General features: G+C 47.2%; 3 protein-coding genes across 3 annotated transcripts; all 3 read left to right on the top strand.

Annotated features, from left to right (window-relative positions):
* Positions 1–1,515: 1,515 nt before the first annotated feature.
* LOC120661010 lies at positions 1,516–3,031 on the top strand. The gene is made up of 2 exons (XM_039939690.1): positions 1,516–1,794; positions 1,908–3,031. Exons 1-2 carry the CDS (start codon positions 1,730–1,732, stop codon positions 2,806–2,808), a joined length of 966 nt encoding a protein of 321 aa, XP_039795624.1. The 5' UTR covers positions 1,516–1,729; the 3' UTR covers positions 2,809–3,031.
* A 7,042-nt stretch (positions 3,032–10,073) lies between these two features.
* LOC120662726 (secreted RxLR effector protein 161-like) lies at positions 10,074–10,802 on the top strand. Its single transcript, XM_039941813.1, has one exon. The coding sequence runs from the start codon at positions 10,074–10,076 to the stop codon at positions 10,800–10,802; it is 729 nt and encodes a 242-aa protein (XP_039797747.1).
* Positions 10,803–15,928: 5,126 nt separating this feature from the next.
* Positions 15,929–18,747, top strand: LOC120661009. Its single transcript, XM_039939689.1, has 3 exons — positions 15,929–16,129; positions 16,220–16,291; positions 16,414–18,747. Exons 1-3 carry the CDS (start codon positions 16,116–16,118, stop codon positions 17,777–17,779), a joined length of 1,452 nt encoding a protein of 483 aa, XP_039795623.1. The 5' UTR covers positions 15,929–16,115; the 3' UTR covers positions 17,780–18,747.
* Positions 18,748–22,093: the final 3,346 nt, after the last annotated feature.

The following is a 22,093-nucleotide window of genomic DNA, read 5'->3' as shown; positions in this document are numbered from 1 at the left end:
AGGTGTTCCACAACGTTTTAAACTGAGTAACTCAACTATGGCGGTTCACTCACTCTTGTAAAGAATAGTATAAACTAATGCCGTCCGCGACTCCCATATAAAACTGAAGTCTCAAAACTAGTTCAGATGGAAAAAGTCTTGCAGTTTGCCCAATCATGGTTTTCTCCTACTCGCTGGCCTAGCCTAATTACCGTTTTGTCAATTCGAAGTGAGTAACCTTTGATAGTGATCGGATTTCACCAAGACTTGACTATTCTCGTCCTGGGTAAGTCTTCCTTGAATCTGGTCTAAAAGAGTTTTCCTTGGCCCAACCTACCATATTTGAATGGACACAACGGATACAGATGTTTTCCACATTGTGCTGTCAGTTACTTAGCTTGGACAGTGAGTGGATGTTAATTACGATAGTGCTAACTTAGAGTCGTCTATAATTAATGACTATCTCTATAATCGTAAGTAAACAAGGTATGAACACACATACAAACTCTCTAGGAGTCAGCTAGTCAAGTCAAGTCAACTGGACCCAAGTTCTTAGTAATCATGGCGTGATGCATGAACATATACAGTACAAAACGAAGGAAAAAGGTAGAAGTCGCCACAATGACACACGAACTGCAAAGATCAAAAGAGATCCTTCAGATTTGGTAGAACCAACTCTCACTAGCCCTTCGTCGGTGTTGAAGTACAACTGTGTTGTACAGTTTGAGTTTCGGAAGAAAAGGTCAACTGTGTTGGAGTACTTGTTTTACAGTTTAGGTTGCAGATGGATTAAGAACCATATTATATATTTTATTGACCAATCATCTGTAGTTCCCTGTAATTTCTGCAGCTGGTGAACTCTCTCATACAGTGACAGCGTATTAATTTCTGCAACTGCTACATTGCCCATCAACTCTATACTCCTCTGTCTCTGTTCAATACTTCGACAAACTGGTGCTGCACGCTAGTTTGGCCTTCATGATCTTTGCCCTTCTACACAATTGGATTTTCTTGTTTTTTTTTGAAACGTAAATCCGGCAGAGATTGCCGGACTTGTATATTAATTAATAGATCGAGAAGAGTTACAGACGGCTTAGGCCCAAAACAAAAAGAAACGAATGTTTGGCATATAGAGATTATTATACGCCAAGTAACATCAAAAGTAAGGGTTTCGGAAGATGGAATGTCTAGTGTTTTTTTAGCTGGGGAATTAATAGGACTATTGTGAGCGGAACGCCAATACCCTAGCACTTCTTGGGGCAGAAATTTTCGTTGGCAAACCCTTACGTTCCTCTCTCCAAATTTTCCATGCAATGATTGTAGAGTCTATTCCGCTGATGCCATTATAAAAAGTTCATATTCCTTCGTTGCCACTAGAAAACTTCTTGCGGCCTGTGAACCACTAACTCATATTTTTGTTTCTTCCAGTGCCACTACCGTCTACTCCATTAGGTTGAGTATTCAATTGGTCCCACATGTCTGCTAAAGATGAGGATGAAGTGCCAGTATTGCCCTTGCCTCCCAGTTACCCCTTCGGCAGTGTAACCTGAGACCACTCTCATCCCCTCCGACTCCTCATTCCCCTCTCTCTCACGGTCTCTCTCCAACTAAAACCCTAGGTCTGGGGGTGGCGGCGGCGGCCAGCAAGGGCAGCGGTGCCGGCAGCGAGCAAGGGAGGCAGGGAGCAAGAGAGGCGACGATGGGGTAGGGGCGACGCCGAATTCGCTGCTGGATAAAGCGGGTAGGGGCGATGCAGGATTCGCTGGGTGGAGTTGCAATGGCCCCTGAGAAACAACCGAGCTGGCTTAAAGAGGGGTAAGTGTGATCTTCCTTCACCTAATCTGCCTGTGCACATGAAATTGATGTGGTCTGATAGATCTTAGGAATTGCAGAGTAATTTGACTTATGGGTTTCGTGTTCACCTGTAGGATGGACCCGTGCACGAGCTTCAATTTAGAAATCAGAATTTTTAGCCCGAATAGTCGATGCAGATGGTTTAGCTTTGACATGGTTATAGACTCTGACACAATAAACTTCAAAGATCTAGTTGATGTAATGTTGGACAAATACCCTTGTGGTTATGGTGACCTAGTGAAAGTGTTTTACTACTGTGCTGACACCAAATCCAACATCCAAGTCCAATCTGACCAAGACTTGCTTCAGATGTTTGCTAAGAATGTTAGTACCAAGATGTGTTGTATCTCCCTTGCATACTATCCTCCTAATTGTGACCAACTAGTGATACCACTTTGGGAAGAGGATGTCGAAGTACCATGCACCCCCTCAATGGCAGTTCCATGCCAAGTGGAACCTAGCCAGACAACTCTGAATGGTAGCAAAGATGTCCTTAAAGCAAAATCTGTAGACAACGACATATTGAACCTAGAACCTGAAAATGAGCATTTGGGTGATGATGATGATGATTTAGGTGCTGGTCAGCCAAATGTTGAGCCTTCTGATGACTTGCATGAATTGTCTTTCTCTGATTCTGAATATGACCATGATTCTGACTCTGATTATGAAGACGATGAGGGAGATGAGATGGTGCAAGATATTGTTCCACCTCATAATCCTGAGGTAGTGTATGATAAGGATGACCCGCCTATGGCAGTAGGAACTATATATCCAGGCATGTCTGAATTTAAGTTGGCTTTAGCATCACATGCAATCAAGTATGAGTTTGAGTATACAAAGAAAGGAGCAAAGAAGCAGAAGACTGTGCCTCAACAGAATACAAGTCCTACTATGAATACTAGAAGCAAAGTATCTACTTCCCCTTCTAGCCCTGCAACGGGAACTAGAAGCAAAAGGAAGCTAAATGTGTCCTGATATGTGGAATTTGGCATATTATTTTGTTTATTACCATGTCGGCACCAAATCTGTGGGAGGCAAAAAAAAAATTGTAATTTGCCCTTGCTGGCAAATCTTTTGCTTTGGGTTGTGAACATTGTATTCAACCTGGATTGTGAACTTATTAGGATGCTTGGACATGGATGAACTGGTTAATGCCATGTTGCATGAAAAACAAGTCATGGCCAACATATTTCATCTATTTCATTAGCCAATATCATTGCTAGTTTATTTATATATTTATATATACAAGCAAGATCACAGCCAACTTGTTGCATAATACCACTAACTACTGCAACTTATGCGCTTAAACTGCATGTCTGCCAAATCCAATTTTACCGCCAAAAACAAGTGGCAAGGAGGGAAACTGGGAAATTGAGTGCACAAGTCAAACTAAAGGGTAGAAGAGACCTTCCATCCTTCCGTTACCTCTACTTACCCCTCAAATAGACGGTAATGGCAATGGGGGAAACAAAAACATGAGTCAGTGGTTCATAAGGAGCAAGTTTTACGATGGCAAAGGAGGAATATGAACTTTTCATAATGGCATCAGCGGAATAGACTCATGATTGTAACGACCTGGCATGAGAGAACGGCTAAAACCACTCTGTACATTGGACCATCTTACTATTACTAATTGGAGACTTTTTTAAAGGCTTGACGTGAAGCCATCTAGGATCCTAGGTGGACACTATAAAATAGAGAAATCTTAGAAATTCTCACAAAAATTAGAAATATCTAGCCACTAATCCAACAACTCTGCTAATAATAGTCATTGGATCTATTATCTTTTTTAATAAATTACTCACTTCTGCCATTATGAAAATGGACTAAAGTAACCTCCTAAATATGTATCTAAATTACCCACCTCTGCCATTATTAAAAATCTAATATAACCCTCTAATCTTTGTATACCCACTTATGTCATTATAAAAAATAATGCAAATAACTCCCTAATCTGCATATAAATTATAATTAAGTATTAAAATGCACCAATATAAATTCTAGATTAATATTTCTATCATTATTAATATATTATTTATGTATTGTTTATATAAAAATATTACCCACAATATATGTCACTATATATTCATGTGTAATATAAGAGATAAGAATACCAATTCACAAATAAATGGCTCAATTAAATATATATCAAACACACATGAAGGTGTGATATAAAATAAAATCGATTGCAATAAGCTATAAGATTTAACTTTGTATTAATTCTGATTAGTCCGGGCGGGAGCACGGGTTGATAGGCTAGTACCTACTAATTAACTCTCTTGCGCTTTCATCTCGACTTTACGCAAAAAGATTACAACCGGAATTAACACGTTCCAAGACTGGCCTTTCAAGCTAGTCTGCCTAGTTGTCCAACCAATAGATCCTCTACTACAGTATTTTCGGTGCTACAGTAGCTCAGGATCCGGCTCAGCCATCTAGCCTGTGGACTCATCTGTTACAGTGATAAATGATCTTTCAACGGTACTCCGTTCATGGATCCTACGGCCGACCAGTGGTGGGCCTGCCACTAGGGCCACCCAGGCGATGGCCCTAGTCCCGGCCCAATAATCTTCATTACCACTTTTTAATTTTGGTCTAAAATCTAGAAATCCAATCCACTTAAAAGGTCCAATAACTAGAGGCCCATGTACATCTCCGAATTTGGCCCTAGTCATGGGCCGGAGCTGGGTCCGACCCTGCGGCCGACCACTAGTCGCTGATGGACTAGAAATACTCGCGGCGTTGCCGCATATGGCCAGTGTGTGGGTTGCTTCCGGTTGAAGGCACACAATTCTTTGTTACTTAGATTATAAAAGATGGAGTACCTGTCAAAAGTATGATCTTGATCATGTTATTTATGTTAAGCAGAACATATTTTCATCAAAATTTAAAAATTATGAAGACATGTATGAAAGATATGATTCCAGATCTTTTGTTGCTTCTGCAGCAACTCATCTATGTACTGATGACTATGCTACGGCAAATGAGTCCAAATAGATTGAACCAACACAGAGAAAAAGGCAGGTGCTTGGCAAGCATGCCCATGGCAGGTGTTTGTTCTATTAAAAGTTCATGGAGTAACCAATGGCATAGCTCTTTTGTGCTCAAGCATGCATCAACCTCATTTTGTTGTTGACCTGAAGAGCTTCTTTGTGCAGGAAGTTTGAGTTCAAGGATCGTGCTTTTCCTATGCAAATGCCCATCGTGCCGATTGTTTCCTTCATAATATATTTATTTAATAGTTGCCTTGGTGTACGGCCCTACCATTCTCCGATCTTCTGAGCCTCACTGCACCGTCTCGTCCTCCCAGGTCTCGCCGCCGGCGAGCCATTCCCCTCCGCCGGTTCCTCCAGCCTCAGCGTATCCTACCTCCTTAGCCGCGCCCCATGCCTCAGCAGTGCGCCGGAACGGAAAAGAAAGTTCGGAGACAGCTCAGAGCTAGAGATTTCGGTTTTCGGAGCTGTTCTGGATCTGCGCGGAACCGGGACGGCCTCCCAAATGGCACCAACTGATTCTGGCCAAGACGATTTGAGGCGCAAGGGAGGTAACGACCACCTGTTAGATAACCCAGGCTCGGCTATGATCCTAGCTTCTCTAGTTTGTTTTTTTCAGTTAGCTGAATAAGAGCTCGTTTAGTTGAGCGCGTCATGTAACGGCCAGATGCATGCCTTGTTCGTGCAATGGTTTTTTTTTGTTCATAGTAGTAGTGGGGGATGTTCTCGCGACTTTCTCGTCTGTGGGATGGCGCAGACCGGTAGGAGGTTGTGGCGTGCGCATCGCGTCCGTGGCAATCGGCATGCTCTAATCGTGGGATGGCACGGCAGTAGTGGAGCGTGAAAATAGCAGCGTCGTGGCATCAAGTCACTGTAATCTTTCATATATATTCAGTAATTGAGTCATAAAACGTTGCGAAGTTGCGGCACCATTCTCCCTGTGTCTCTGTGTTCGCGTGCGTTCCAGGTGTTGGTGTGTGTTCTGGTGATCACCGGCGGCAAGGGGTTGCCGGAGTTCACCTACAACTGGTATTAGAGCGGTTGCGGTTCGGGGACCTGTCATGGCGTCGCACTCGCGCACGCCGTTGGACAGTGGGCGCTGAGTGTCGCCGTCGCCGCCGCCTCGCCGGCAGAGGCGCCGGGAGCACGTCCTCGTCGAGCGGCAGGTCGTCAAGGAGATCGGCAACGCGGGGTGGCCGATGCTCACAAAGACCAACTACGCCGAGTGGTCGGCGATGATGAAGGTGATGTTGCGCTCGCGTGGCCTGTGGGAGGCCGTGAACCACGACGACGTCTCTGAACACGAGGACATGATGGCCATGGAGGCCATTTGCAAGTCGGTGCTGGCCGACATGGTGGTGATGATGGCAAACAAGGAGAGCGCCAAGGCCGCCTGGGATGACATCAAGACGGCGAACCTCGGCGTCGAGCGTGTCCGCAGGGCCAAGGCGCAGACCTTGAGGAGGGAGTTCGATGGCCTCGCCTTCAAGGACGGCTTGAGGACGCTCGTGCAGTAGCTGAGGACGCTCGCTGACGTCTACACCGAGCCGACGGTCGTGCGCCAGTTCCTACAGGCCCTTCCCCCGCGCTACCACCAGATCGCCATGTCGATCGAGACCCTGCTCAATCTCGACTCGATGTCGGGGGAGGAGCTGGTCGGGCGGCTGAAGGCGGCAGAGGAGCGCCACGGCCTCAGCGGGACCGGCAACAACATCGCGCAACTCAATCTCACCGAGGAGGAGTTGGTTGCGCGCGTCTCCAAGCGCCTCCAGATCGGAGGCGGTGGCGACAGAGGCCAGGGGTCCAGCGGATCCAATGGATCGCGCGGTGGACGTGGTCGTGGCGGCGGACGTGGAGGAGGCCGCGGCACAGGCGCGAAGAAGAGAGGCGACGGAGTCGGCCGCGGCAACGGCGCACGCGGCGGCGGCGGCGATGTCGCAAGCGACGAATGTTGTTACTGTGGCAACAAGGGGCACTGGACCCACGAGTGCCGCAAGAAGAAGCGGGACGAGACTGCACATGCCGCTCTGGCCGAGGAGGAGGAGGCCGCGCTCAATGTCGCTGTGACGTCGCTCATGTCGTTTAACACCGAGGCGACTCCGGAGGAGTTGTACGCAAACCTCGAGGGCGAGGAGGGCGTCACACATGCGCGCTGGGTCTTCGAGGAGGAAGACTCCGCCCCTGCGCCGATCGCTGAACCAGAGGTGAGCTGGGTCCTGGAGGAGGACAGCGCCCTGATGCCGTTTGTGGGCGTGATCGCGGCGTGCATCACCGAGCCAGCGTCGCCCGCGTCGTCTTGCACCCGGGAACCTATCCACGTCCGCGAGGACAAGTTGTTCGTGCAGCTCGGTGAGAAGACCAAAGGGGGGAGTGCTCGCTGGATCCTCGATACAGGAGCCACGAACCACATGATGGCCGAGCGCTCTGTCTTCTCCGAGCTGGACACTGGCGTGCGCGGCACCGTGCGTTTCGGGGACGGCTCCGTCGTGTCGATCGAGGGGTGCGGTACCATCCTCTTCAAGCTCAAGAGCGGCGAGCACCGGGAGCTGGGCGGGGTCTACTACATCCCAAGGCTCACGACTAACATTGTGAGCATCGGCCAACTTGATGAGGACAAGTACAAGGTCCTCATAGAACACGGCGTCCTGAGGATCTGGGATCAGCAACGACACCTCCTGGCCAAGGTATCCCATTCAGCTAATCGCCTGTACGTGCTGAATCTCGCGATCGATCGGCTGGTGTGCCTCTCCGCGAGATGCTCCGAGGTGGCCTGGCAGTGGCATGCCAGGTTTGGGCACTTGAGCTTTCAGGGACTGAAGCAACTGTCCAAGGGGCACATGGTGCGAGGGCTGCCGCAGATTGATCATGTCGAGCAAATCTGCGACAGCTGTATGGCGGGCAAGCAACGGCGGCGTCCGTTCCCGGCTACAAGCAACTACCGTGCCAAGAACCTACTCGACCTGGTCCACACAGATCTATGCGGACCTATCACGCCAGAGACGCCGGGCGGCAAGAAGCTGTTCCTCCTCGCAGTCGACGACAAAAGCCGCTACATCTGGCTTGTGTTGCTGAGCTCGAAGGACCAGGCGGCGGACGCGATCATTCGTCTCCAAGTGTGCGCCGAAGCCGAGGCGGGGCACAAACTCGGCACGCCGCGTACCGACCGCAGCAGCGAGTTCACATCGCGTGCATTCGGGGGAATATTGCGCCATGGAGGGGGTGCAACGACATCTCACCGCGCCGTACACTCCACAAAACGGCGTGGCGGAGAGAAGAAACCAAACTGTGCTGGGCATGGCGCGCAGCATGCTCAAGGCCAGGCGCATGCCCGGCTGGTTTTGGGGGGAGGCTGTTCTCATGGCCATCTTCATCCTCAATCGATCGCTGACAAGAAACCTGGAGGGGATCACACCGTATGAGGCATGGTATGGGTCAAAACCACCTGTGCATTTCTTCCGTACGTTTGGGTGTGTTGCGCATGTGAAGGCTGCCGGTGGTCATCTCAAGAAGCTAGATGATTGCAGCACTGCCATGGTCTTTATCGGTTACGAGACCGGGACCAAGGCGTACAGGTTTTATAACCCTGTGTCCAAACGAGTCCATATCTCGCGGGATGCAGTGTTTGATGAAGGCAGGGCGTGGAGCTGGACCGAGCACGACGGCGGCGCTCACTCAGCGGACTCGGAGCCATTCCTCGTCGAGTACACGACGGTGAGCGAGCTGCAAGAGGGCAGCACGCTTGGTGGGAGTCCGGCACACTCAAGGGGCGGTGTGTCTGGTGGGATGCCAGTCGTGCCGGGAACGCCCACGTCGAGCGCGAGCGCGCCAGGCGGCGCGCATGGGAGCGGTGCACCAGGGACTCCTGCTTCCTCTACACCAGGCTCTCCTGTGGAGTTCGCGTCGCCTCCTTCCGGTGATCTCGACCTCGATGAGGATCATGACGACGAGGTGCCCCTCCGTTTCCGCACCCTCGACAACGTGCTGGGGCCGGCCGGGCTGCCTGGCATGGCTGAACGGGAGCTTGCGGTCGACGAGTACCTTCTCCTTGCCGTGGGGGAGGAGCCGGCAACATTTGAAGAGACACGCCGGGAGGAGTGCTGGCGCCAGGCCATGAAGGAAGAGATGTCCTCCATCGAGCAGAACAGGACATGGAAGCTCGTGAACCTTCCCCATGGCTATCGGCCGATTGGTTTGAAATGGGTGTTCAAGGTGAAACGTGATGAGGTGGGCGCCATCGTCAAGCACAAAGCCCGCCTTGTCGCAAAGGGCTATGTCTAGCAAGAAGGAGTCGATTTTGATGAGGTGTTTGCTCCGGTTGCTCGGATGGAGTCCATTCGCATGCTGCTTGCTGTGGCAGCTCGAGAGGGGTGGCTTGTTCATCATATGGATGTCAAGTCAGCATTCCTCAATGGGGAACTGAAGGAGGAGGTTTATGTCCGGCAGTCGCCGGGTTTTGTCGCTACAGGACATGAAGGTAAAGTGCTGAAGCTAGAAAAGGCACTGTACGGGCTTCGGCAGGCGCCATGAGCATGGAACATGATGCTCGACGGCAGTCTGCGCAAGCTTGGGTTCAAGCGCTGTGTCAGCGAGCACGGCATGTACACGCGCGGGTCTGGCAAGACACGTGTGGTGGTGGGCGTCTATGTGGATGACTTGATCATCACAGGGGTGAACTCGGAAGATGTCAGCGCGTTCAAGGAGGAGATGCACCGGCTCTTTCGAATGAGTGATCTCGGCCTACTCTCATATTACCTCGGGATCGAGGTGAAGCAAGGTAGGAACGCGATCACGCTGGGTCAAGCAGCATACGCCAAGAAGCTGCTGGAGAAGGTGGGTCTGGCTTCCTGCAAGTAGACCTGGGCATCCTCCGGGCCGGGTCGGGTTCGGGTCGGGCCAAAAAAAACCCGGTGTTTTTTCTAGCGGCCCGTGCCCGACCCGACCCGGTGGCCGGGCCGTAAAATTGAGCCCGCACCCGACCCGACAGCCAGTCGGGTCGGGTCGGGTTCGGGTCGGGTCGGGCCGGGCCTATGTAAAATGTCGGGTTCCTTTGGGTTTTTCGGGTTTCGGGTCAAAATTTTTAGCCCGTGCCCGGCCCGTCAGTCATACCGGGTCAAAAATTTTGACCCGAGCCCGCCCATCAAACTCTTCGGGTCGGGTCGGGTCGGGCTATTTTCGGGCGGGTTGGGTCGGGTCAGTCGGGTCGGGCAGCCCATGCCCAGGTCTACCTGCAAGCCATGCTCAACGCCCATGGAGGTCCGCCTCAAGCTGTCTACCAAAAGCACGACGCCGGAAGTGGACGCGACGATGTACCGCAGCCTGGTCGGGAGCTTGCGGTACCTGGTGCACACACGGCCCGACATCGCTTTTGCCGTGGGATACGTCAGCCGTTTCATGGAGAAGCCCCGGCAAGAGCATCTCGTCGCCGTCAAGCACCTACTTCGCTACATCGCAGGCACAACAGAGTACGGCCTCGTCTACCCCAAGCTGTCGAGTGGCGACAACAATCTGATCGGCTACAGCGACAGCGACATGGGTGGGGATATTGATGAGAGGAAGTGCACCGCAGGTGTGCTGTTCTTCCTAGGAGAGATGCCAGTGACATGGCAATCTCAGAAGCAGAAGGCGGTGGCATTATCGACCTGCGAAGCTGAGTACATGGCCGGGGCAGCGGGGGCGTGCCAGGCCGTGTGGCTCGTCCAGCTGCTGAGCGACATCACTGGCGACGTCGTTCAGCCGCCCACTCTGAAGATGGATAACCAGTCTGTAATCGCCCTGAGCAAGAATCCCGTCCTACACGATCGCAGTAAGCACATCGACACTAAATTTCATTTCATCCGAGAGTGTGTGGACAGTGGAAAATTTTGCCTGGACTACGCAAGCACTCAGGAGCAGCTTGCGGATGTTCTGACGAAGTCCCTGGGGCAAGCGCGGTTCTGCGAGCTGCGTGACAAGGTGGGCGTCGTCAAGTTGAAGTGAGCCGAGCCAGTGTTAGGGGGAGATTGTTAGATAACCCAGGCTCGGCTATGATCCTAGCTTCTCTAGTTTGTTTTTTCAGTTAGCTGAATAAGAGCTCGTTCAGTTGAGCGCGTCATGTAACGGCCAGATGCATGCCTTGTTCGTGCAGTGGTTTTTTTTTGTTCGTAGCAGTAGTGGGGGATGTTCTCGCGACTTTCTCGTATGTGGGATGGCGCAGACCGGTAGGAGGTTGTGGCATGCGCATCGCGTCCGTGGCAATCGGCATGCTCTAACCGTGGGATGGCACGGCAGTAGTGGAGCGTGAAAATAGCAGCGTCGTGGCATCAAATCACTGTAATCTTTCATATATATTCAGTAATTGAGTCATAAAATGTCGCGAAGTTGCGGTACCATTCTCCCTGTGTCTCTGTGTTCGCGTGCGTTCCAGGTGTTGGTGTGTGTTCTGGTGATCACCGGCGGCAAGGGGTTGCCGGAGTTCACCTACACCACCGCCCCACAAAGCGTGGTGAGCTTCTTGCTGAACAGGAGGAGATTTCAGAATAGAGAAGTTTCTTGTGGGGAGCACTGGGTCCGGAAAAAATGGGATGTATATGGAGTAATAGGGAGTAACTCCCATCAAGCAGAATTATAGGTTTGCATGATAAGTAGATAACTATATCATATAGCAAGCAATAATAATGTGCTGTCATCTCCTAATTATTGTCAGCAGAGTTCAGATTCCTAAAAGAAAGTAAAGTACACCATTATAATCTGTATATTGAACTGCATGTGCAATACAGGTTCTGCTCATGTTGGCACTAACAGAAGTTCTCATATACAGTGACATTCATATCCAACAACAGCATAATGTCCAAAGATGCTTCCTTGCTTCAAATTCATACATTTGCATGTAGTTCTTCAAGTTTGTGGAATAATTCCACCAACAGGTTCATCCAAATGAAATCATGCCTGTAAAGGGCCCAGGTGGCCAGTAATCCTATTCCGATCACCAAATAGAGTTGTAATCTAGCATTTCTTTAGTTAAAAAGTTTACGAAATGCTTAGTAGATAGCATTGATGTTTAGGAGGCAGGCTATTGAAAGTAAAACACTAACAGTGCTTTGAGTCCATGCATTGAAATAAACTGTAAATTAAACTAAAAGTTTAAACTTACTGCATTGTGGAAGATAAAATAAGTGGTGCACAAAAATATTTTTGGAATACAGAAAAGGAAAGCATAACATAAGAAGCAAGTGAATAGTCCAGATTATCAGAGGAGAAAGCATAGACCATTCCTCTAATCAGATCTTAATTAGATAAAAATCAGTATTATGTACTATCAGGTAGTGAGCATATTATCTAGCGGTGTATTACTACAGGACTGCATGCTCCAGAACAAATACACAAAAAGCACTAATACACAAAAAGCACTGAAACACAAGCATGTATGAGTGTTATGTCAACTACAACGAAGCCTGGTCAGTTGTTTGGCATACACTTAAATCTACATTCACATTATGAGTCTTAACTAAATCGAACAAAACAGTTATTTGTTGATGTTCATTGCCTGTTAGATGTGGATGTAACAATATGAATATCACTGCTGAATAGAAACTAAGAATTTAGATAAAATGGCACAATTAAATCTTCTGCAATAACTATGTGAACAATCTTATCAGCTGCCAACATGTTACCAGATATCAACCAACTCTGAACAGCTACACTACAACTATCGAAGAGCCAATTTCAAGTTTAGTCTTTCATGAAGCAAACTCATGTGCAGTACAAAGAACATGTGCAGGAAACAGAATATATCGATTTGAATGGTATAACTTTCCTAGTTGCCCTACACAGTTGAGCCCTGCTATTTAACATTTCAACCACCTATTCGTTTAGTTATCTGTCACAACATGTAGATTTCCTTTCAATTTTTTTAGACTTCTTAGTTGAGATGCAGGCCCATTTAGCTGCAGCCGCAACCGGCAGCTGGCTGTAGCTGTGTTAGTAAAATTCTTCTGTGGCCTCTATTACCACCACCAATTTACACTAACTGATAGCTGTCTACCACGGATCCCTTTGATACCTGATAGTAGACAACCCCTCATAACAGATATCACCCTGTGAAAATCTCAACTGTCAATAATGACGTAATACCGAAATTATAACATTTTATGTGCATCTTCTTATTGCAGATGCAGTTACTGTGTTATGGATTTATGACATTGTTAGCAAAGAATTGAAGGGAAGGAACATGTCCTCTTCTCCTAGTTGGTGATATGTGACCCCATCCATGTCAAAGATAAGTTGATTGGAAAGTAAAATATATGGCCGTCCGCCTGAAATTACTGTCAGAGTCTAATCCACCTTATCCTTCCAAGATAAAACGAGAGGCCACATCAGAAGGATTCGGTACCATCCACAGCAATAATGCAGGCCAAATTCTAAACGCTCACACACAATTCACAGCTCCACTATATTAGCACTATCAAAGGATGGCCTATATATTTTTCAAAGAAAAGGATGGCCTATATTAACAACTTGTGGGGATCAAAACGCGACAAAGCAATAGTTGAAGCGTGAAGAGTAAAAGGCACTTCACCTCCTGATTTTACCTGTAATATCCTCCGCATGTGCACCATACGCAGTAGAATTCGTACGATCCTTCTTGTTGTATCAGCGAAATTCGATCCGATTATTATCCGATAGGCCCCAACACCAATTAGTCGAATTCGAGAACCCAATCTATTATTTTTTTAAAGAACAGACCCCAATCTATTATCAAACAGAACAGATCAAAACGACGAAGGGAGGAATGAATCCGGGTGGGGGAGATTGGGATGCGGTCGAAGGGAAAAGAGCTCGCGTCGTGTCTGGCGCCGGCGGAACGGTGGCGAGCCACGGCGGGGGCTCGCGCAAGGCGGAGGAGATGGGAGGAGCCGACGTGTGGCTCGGATCCTTCTGGAAGAAGAAGCCATCGCGCCTTTCGAATGGCGTAGGCGCCGAGCTGCTCACTCCAAGCGACGCTGTTGCCGGGCGCGAAGGCGCGGTGCGGCGGCGGCCCTGAGCACGGATGCGTGCGGCGGGCGCGGCAGATCCGCCGGCGGCCGAGGTGGCGCACGCCGGCAGTTCGATTCGGCTTGTGGGGCGCGCGGCGGCGTTCGCCGCGGCCGAGAGCTGCGCGCAGTGTCGTGCTGGCTTGCGCCCCTCCTCTCCCGTCGTTCCTCCGCGATCTCTCTCTCTCTCTCCTGTGAGCTCGGGCCGGCGTCAAGCGAGGTCTCGCGCCGCGCGGCCGGCGGCAGCCCGCAAGCTGGGCGTGTGGCGGCGGCCGGCGCATGGTGGTCAGAGGGAGGTGTGGTGGACTGCAGGTTGATTTCAAGAAAGTCTAGGGGCTATTCAAAAAAAATTTGACAGAGGAGAGTGGACGGCGGGTTATATTCTGGGGAAGTTCGAGGACTTTTGTGCAAAATGACCTGGAAACGCAAGATTTGGGCCGTCCGCCCGGCCGATCCGACGGCCGGGAAAAGCTGATGACGTGGCCTGCTTCCCTGGTCTTGGAATTAGCCAGGAATCGTAGGATAAGATGTGAACGCTGCCCAGCCGTCCAGATTTTTAGGGTGTAGCGGAATTGCGTCAGGAGGTGTACTAGGGTCTCATCATGCGAGTGGCAAAGCATACAAGCCTTCTGGTTTGGCCATCCTCGGGTGATCAGTCTGTCCGCCGTCTAGAGCCTCTTTTAATAAGCGAGCCAAGAGAAAGAACTTGCATTTCGGTGGAGTCCAAATGGGCCAGATGAGGTGTTTCATATTAAATGGTACCGTTCCCATAAATTGTGCCTCATAAGATTCACCATGTTTTGTTCATTTCTACATTACTCCCTTTGTTTTAAATTATAATTCATTTGGCTTTTCTTACCTCAAGTTTGATCACTCGTTTTATTCAAAAAATTTATACAAACATAGTTGAATTTAAGTTATTCTTGAAGAACTTGTACTAATAAATCAAGCTATAACAAAAACAAAGTAATGTATTGCACAAATATTTGAATAAGATGGGTGATCAAATTTGGCATAAAAAAGTCAAACGAACTTTGGAATGGAGAAAGTATCTTGTGGCGACATTCTTTTTGGATAGAGGGAGTAGATGGTAATAATAATAATAATAATAATAATAATAATAATAATAATAATAATAATAATAATATTGACAAGCATATTTCGTTTGAATTTGTGCGCCATTTGATTAGGGGCTTCCTATATGTCTTTCGGAAGACAGATAGATGTGATATCTTTAAAGTCTAAGGCCCAATTAATATATGACTGGCCCAGCGCAGCTGCAGGAGGACCGCTGTCACCCTAATTGCATGCAGCTAGCACAAAACAGGGGGACAAGAGTGCAACGAACAACGTGCAGAAGCGGAGATGCAAGCTATCGATCCCTCTGATTTGCTGTGCTTTGCTTCTTTCTATTTTTCTATTCTAATTCAAGTATTACCATCTTCAACATTTTTTTCGAATTGATTCAACATTCTGAAAAGACTAATCCTACACTTTGGATAAACCAATTCAACATTTTTAGAATAAATGTTGAAATAGTATACTACATATGTTGAAATGACCTATTCAAAATGTTATGATAGTATGTTGAAATGTTGAAATTCTAAAATAAAAAATAAAATAACATATTGGATCTTGTTTTGTTCCATTAATTCTAAAGAATATTTTGGTTCAAACGGAATGTAAATCGGATTCATGGTTCGAGAGAAAATATGATTTGAAGTTACGAACTTGTTTAACTTCTCAACCACGCCCTCCACTCATGGTGCGACACGTGTCCACCTCATGCTGTCTGTTTGCTCCACTTCCGCCCGCTAAGCGCATGTTTGCTGCCCCTAGTGTGTATCAGATGCAATGCTATATGATGCATAGATCTGGAATAATAGAAGATATGTCCACTAAAATTCTAACGGAAGATGGATAGGATTCCTGATTTGATTAACCCGTGTTCACGGACAAATATACGTGAACCAGGGCCCAATGGGTCGCTCAAAAAATACTTTAGCCCAAACAGGCCCGTTCTGCGGATTTGGCCTGGCTTGGTGCCAGGCACAGCCGCAATGCGAGAAAATGGAGGGAACTCTTCCCTTTTCCCCGCCGCCAGCCACCACAGGCACCCTCTGACACACAGTCGAAGCTCGCGAGACCAACGCCAAGCGGAGGCCGCCTCCGACGAATCCGTCCATGGGGAAGCGCGGGGGCTCTTCCCGCCGTGCGACAGCGACAGCACCGCGCGCGTCCTCCACCGCCGCCGGCCCCGACGCGTCCGGTCCGGCCTCCGATGGCTCCAATCCGGTATGTTGCCTCCTCCGCTGCACCATCCTCCTTGTATTGTCGATTCGCGATCTCCCTTTGGCTAATGTTTGTGTGTTTTTGAGATTGCAGGGTGCCACCACCGGTGGGAGGAAGCGGAAGGCCGCCGCGGCCCCTCGGAAGCCTCGGAAGGCACAGGTTCAGGTTCGTGTTCGTGGCTTCGTGTTCAACTATTCACCGCACTCATCCCAACTAGCCTTTTCCTGAATCTAGTTTCGTTCGTCAGAATCTGTCGCATTTATATTGTGCCATTGTTCGGTGTGTAGGATCACAGAACATATCACATCGAGGTGTACTACGGGCACAGAAGAAGAAACACCAAAGAGTTTTTTTTTTATGAGAGGAGAAGATTTGAATGCATGCAGCCACATAGTGGCGGAGCTGCCGCAGCCGTGGCCGATGACATTGGTGGATGTGAAGCTCTGGATCTTGAAACTGTTCCGGCTTCATCCAGAGACACAAGATCTCCATATCACAGGTCTTTTCAAAGAATACTGCTACGATGCGTTCTCCAGTTTATTCATTGAGGAAGATCCAGAATGGTATTTCGAAGCGATGGACTGGGAGACCCGGGTTTTATTTACCGACAAGTGTTGGACTTCCTTTGTCAATAAAATGAAGAGAAAATATGCGATTCAGAAGCTCGTGTTGTATGCGGACTCCTCTGAACTCAAGCACTATGATGTTCTGCTCAAAGCAGTACCTGATGGTTACTCCCAACTGGCAACGGTTGTGCTGCCAAATGATGATGAGAATCTGTGGCACTATCTAGAAGACCACGAGCTAACAATGACACTGAAGGAAATCACAGCAGAATGTGCTGGCAAGTATGGCAAGCAGGTCAGTCTCCCTGAGGTATGGAGGGCAAAACAGAAAACGTTGGAATTCAGATTTGGTACGTATTATGATTCATACAACTATGTCCCAAGGTTGCTTAAGGACATAGTACGTTCAAACCCAGGTAGTTTTCTTGACATCAAGGATACAGAGGTTGTGGGGTGCAAGGATTTCCGAGTCCTCAACTGTATATTTTGGGCACTTGCACAGTGTATACATGCCTTCAGTTACTGTCGCCCTGTGCTTTGTGTTAAGGGCAAACCACTATATGGGAGATATCAAGGGGTTCTGTTGACTTCCCTTGCGTTAGACGTTAATGATTGCCTTGTTCCAGTATTATTTGCTATTGCTGAGAGTGAGACAAAGGAAAGCTGGCTTTGGTTTCTTAGGAATGTGAAGCGATCAGTTGTGAAGGAGCGCCCTGGTGTCTGCATTATCCATGACTGTAAAGTGGAGTTGGTAAATGCTGTAGATGATATTCAGAATAACCCTGATGAACCACATCCATGGAGGGATGTACGGAGCCGGTGGTGTATGCTACACCTTGCTGAAAACTTCTTGGCATATTTTAGTGACAAGAAGCTGGTGATGATGTTCGAGAGGCTTTGCCAGCAGATGCAACCAAGTAAGTTTGCTGACATCTGGAAGGAGCTAGATGAGTTGACATCAAAATATATGACAGAGAAAGAAAGCAATACAAGTCAGGAAATGCAGCAGGGGTCAGGCGAGCATGATGAGGCAGAACTTAAGGAACCATGCAGCCAACTGAAATCAGTGCAGGATGGGGAAGAATGAAATCACGGAGATGACAGCCAAAGGAAGATAACAAAGTTTTCTGATTGGATCCATCTGAAACCGAAGGAAAAGTGGTCACTGCTGCATGACACAAATAGTGCTAGGTATGGCATCATGGGCACTGATATATCTGATATATATAAGCATAGCCATGTATTCAAAGGGGTACAGTGCTTTCCACTCTGTGCCATAGTGGAGGTGACATTCAAGCGCATTATAGAGTACTTCAAAAACACAAGTGCTGCAGCAAACAAAGCAATCAAGGACCCAGCAATGAAGTTCCCTCAACGTGTCCAGGATGAGATGAATCTCAAAATGCAGAAGGCCCAGGTGCATCAGGTGATCTGCATGAAAGCAAAGGGCAACAATGTTATATTGGGGGATGATGTTAAAAAGTTTGTGGTTCGGTCAGGGAAGAAGTGTGTAGCTGTTCACATTTATTCAAAATCTAGTGGTAACTTGAATAAGTTTGGAGCGAGGACAATCAGAAAATGTGCTGCATGTTCATGCAACAAGATGAAGCTTCTTCGCAGACCATGCTCTCATGTCGTGGCCGTCTGCTGTCAAATTGGAGTTAGCACTTCTACATACATGTCCCCGTATTACAGCCTATCCTATCTAGGTAATACTTGGAGTGGAAAATTCAACGTAGCTGATAATTTGTTCATCAGGTACAGAAATTCCATTCAGTTTGGCTGGGAGAAGGAGACGCCAACTTGGATCCCAGACAAAAAGCTGGAGTGTGGCTTTCCTGGTTCTCTAACATCAGACTGCACACAAACTGCCACAGAAGAGGAAGAACAAGAGTGAAGCATCTGCAGTTGATTAATTCGAGACAATCAATGAACCGAAGAATACTCAGAAAGATTGAACATTTATGCTCTTCCGTCAACTTAATCTTATGTGTACTCTAAATATGCAGTACCTTTTGAGTTTAAGTCATCCTAGTTAAAACTGAACTTTTTATCTGTGTGCTTGTCTGCTTGTACCATGTCCAGGAAACTGAATTTCACGGTACGTTCAGGCAATATGGTTAGTAGACCTGTGACAATGTGCTTTAAATTCAATATTGCACCAAGACTGAATCCTTATCTCATTTATAAGTTGGTTACAGACTTACAGTGGTGATATTTATATTTGCTTAAAACTGTACACCAATACAAGTTACTCTAACAGGAACTACTTCTTGGTTGTTGAATTTTTTTAACAAATAATATGCATAGCATTGATTTTGTCGTGCAGGTCCGACTACTGTTGTGCAGCTAGTTTCGTGATTGGTGTTTTTTTTTGTGTAATAGTTCTGTGAAGCAATCTCTGATTCAACAAATGTCCCTGCAGAATTTCATTGTACAGAAAATTGCCAGTGGTCTCCATTGTGTTGTGCATGCGTGTATCCAGAGGTTGTTTTCTGAAATCATAATTATTAGTTACTACAGTAGTAACGGTGACATCATCATGCCAGTTGATGTCTCGTTTCAAATGTTTTTTTTCCTCACCGGTGGATGATCTATATGCTAAGCTATATGAGTAATTGTGTTTGTCAGGATGTAAGATATTTCCTGAATGTTTTTGTGTTGCTTAGACATGGTCCCAGCTTTGATATGAAAATTGCTGCTTTTGTATCCTCAAGCGTTTTACATCAGAAACTCTCGAGTGTGAAAGCCGAAGGGGTAATAGCTTCGGCAAAGTAAAACAACAAAGATCATCATCACTTGAGCTGAATGTGAATTTTTACATCAAACGCTTCCATGTCATATTGTTAGAACTAGGCGGATAGTCCGCGCATTTGTACGGCTAGTATTGAAAATTCAAAAAATTGTATGTCGTTGTATCCTTAGTTCAAAATTATACTATTTTTTACCATGCATCATCCTGTTCAATATCGTAAATTATGTCTTATTATTGGTTAAAACAATTCAAATATGATCTAACTATAATAACAATTTGATTTGTTGAGCTTTAATAATATTATGCATATAATTATTTTTATTTTCGTTTTATTTTGATTGATTATTGTTAGCTTTAGTTTTTATTAATAATATATGTTTGTAATTGATATATATGAGAGGATCTGGAGATGCCTAGAGGGGGGTGAATAGGTTAAATCTGAAATTTAAAACACTTAAAAACTTGATCAGTAACCGGTGACCCGGATTGCCCGGGACAGGGGTCCGGATACTCCGGACAGTCCGGACTATCCGGGTGTAAACCCGGACTATCCGGGTCACAGTGCAACGTGCACAAAAATAACTGAAAGGAGTGTGTAACTTGAGTTAAACGAAATAGAGGTTACCTGTAGATGCTTCTAAGATAGTTCTACTAGATGAGCTAGACAAGAACCTTGTAATTGAGTATATCGGCCTCAAACCCTAACAAGAAGACTTGCAAGCAAATATCGACAAAACAAGTAAAGCAATAACAATTGACATAAGAACTTGTTTCCCGAAGTTCACACCCAAGGGTGCTACGTCTCTGTTGAGGAAGAGTTCAAGAGACGGTGCTCAAGAACCCCTATGCTCCTCACCCAAGGGCGAGACCGATGCTCAAGCCCGAGGTCACTTACTATGGGTTCCTCGGAGAGGAATGAAGCTTACAAACTTCCCGTGGAGCTCACAATGCAGCTTGAGCACTCACGAGCACGCCTAGCCGTCTAAGAGCCCAAAGCTCCAAGAGTAAAAGACTTGAATCCGCGGGCTCGACGAAGAACTAGTGCTCAAGGGTTGGAATGGATGCTCACTAGCTCAAATCTCTTCTCTTGCAAGTCTCTCACTTGAATCCCTCAAGAAATCTCTCAAGAATCAAAGGGAGGGAGTGAGAGGACTTGTTCTAGGGTTAGGGGTAGTTCTGGTTCGAAATGAGCAAGAGAGAGAGTGAGAGAGGGGATAAGAGGGGTATTTATACCCCACACTATGGAAACTAGCCGTTGGCTACCCGGATACTCCGGGTAAAGTGTCCGGATACTCCGGACACCCGGACTATCCGGGCTGAAGTCCGGACAATCCGGACTCAGCACTGGTCTCACTCATAGCTGCTTCTCTCTTGGTTTTTGTGTGACAAGGATCTCTCATAGGCTTTGTTTAGGTTCCTTGAGCACTAGAACTTGGTCACAACCTTTGAATCGACGTCCCTCTTGATAGTACGGCGTTCCTTAACTCAATTCATAAAACAAAAATCTAATTCTAGAGTTTATATTTAACACCGCCTTTTCATTTCCTTTTTGAGGGGCGTACATCATCATTCTCAAGTGTTTATCCAAACTTAGGTCCTGCACACATGCTCAATCAACACATTAAGCGTACACGGTTTTGTCGTCAAACACCAAAACTCACTTAGGGGCCTAGATTCCTTTCAATCTCCTCCTTTTTGGGGATGACAGCACCATGTACTCCATTTGATAATCAAAACAAATATAACTCAATTATATAAAGATCTCCCCATAGAAGTATGCCATTGAATTTGAATTTCAAATTTGACTTCACAAACGTCAAATAATGGCAACAAGCTACAACACAAGTAGCTCTTTATATAAAACTCTCAGTGGGGTGAGTGTGTGTGTGCACTAAAGAAACAACCGTGAATGCAAATGACAAGTCATGCACACAAAAAGACATGTTCGCACCCTGAGTCCCGGACTATCCGGACATGAAGTCCGGACTATCCGGACCAGGCAATGCATAACACAAAATCAGCTCATCACATCAAGTTCTATAAAACATACTATCACAAATTTGCCTTAAACCAGATAAATAGATGATGAAAAACACAGAGTTGCACTCATTACATAAGATTCTCAAGCCACAAAGTCCTTACACGATAGATAGATAAAGATTGAGGTCTCAAGTTTCAAGTTCACAAGCCAACCAACATCTAAAGTTCCAAAGTGCCAATCCACACACGATATATAGAGGTTTACAAGCCGATACAAGTGTGAAGCGCTAATTGAGTACATGAGACTTTTCACTCCCCCTTTGTCAACAAGCGCCAAAAAGGGAATGAAAAACACGTGAAGCATCACTCGTCGGCATCAGGAACGTCATCGTCGTTGTCGGAGGAGGAGTCAGAGTCGCGGTGCTCGTGGTAGCCCTGGGGCTCTTCTTCTTCGGTCTCCTCGTCCTCATCAAATATTTCCTGACCGGTAGGAGGACGGCTCGGAGCGTGAGCGGTGCGGCTAACCTGGTGACAATGCTGGCGAGGAAGAGGAACAAAGGCTGGCTCGGGAGCGGCATCGGCAGCATCCCACTCGGCGAAGGGATCGTCGAACTCTAGAAGCGGATCATGGGCGTCCATATGAAGGCCCATGTGAGCCTTGATGGC

Source organism: Panicum virgatum, chromosome 2N (genome assembly GCF_016808335.1).
Source record: "Panicum virgatum strain AP13 chromosome 2N, P.virgatum_v5, whole genome shotgun sequence".
In the NCBI taxonomy this organism is placed as follows: domain Eukaryota; kingdom Viridiplantae; phylum Streptophyta; class Magnoliopsida; order Poales; family Poaceae; genus Panicum; species Panicum virgatum.
This window is presented reverse-complemented; position numbering and strand designations above follow the sequence as displayed.

Bases quoted from the DNA above. Each gene is read 5' to 3' on its own strand.
- LOC120661010 (XM_039939690.1), top strand. From the start codon at position 1,730: ATGCAGGATTCGCTGGGTGGAGTTGCAATGGCCCCTGAGAAACAACCG. The intron at 1,795-1,907 runs GTAAGTGTGATC...GTTCACCTGTAG, and splicing joins CCGAGCTGGCTTAAAGAGGG to GATGGACCCGTGCACGAGCT.
- LOC120662726 (XM_039941813.1), top strand. From the start codon at position 10,074: ATGGAGGTCCGCCTCAAGCTGTCTACCAAAAGCACGACGCCGGAAGTG.
- LOC120661009 (XM_039939689.1), top strand. The intron at 16,292-16,413 runs GTTCGTGTTCGT...TTCGGTGTGTAG, and splicing joins CTCGGAAGGCACAGGTTCAG to GATCACAGAACATATCACAT.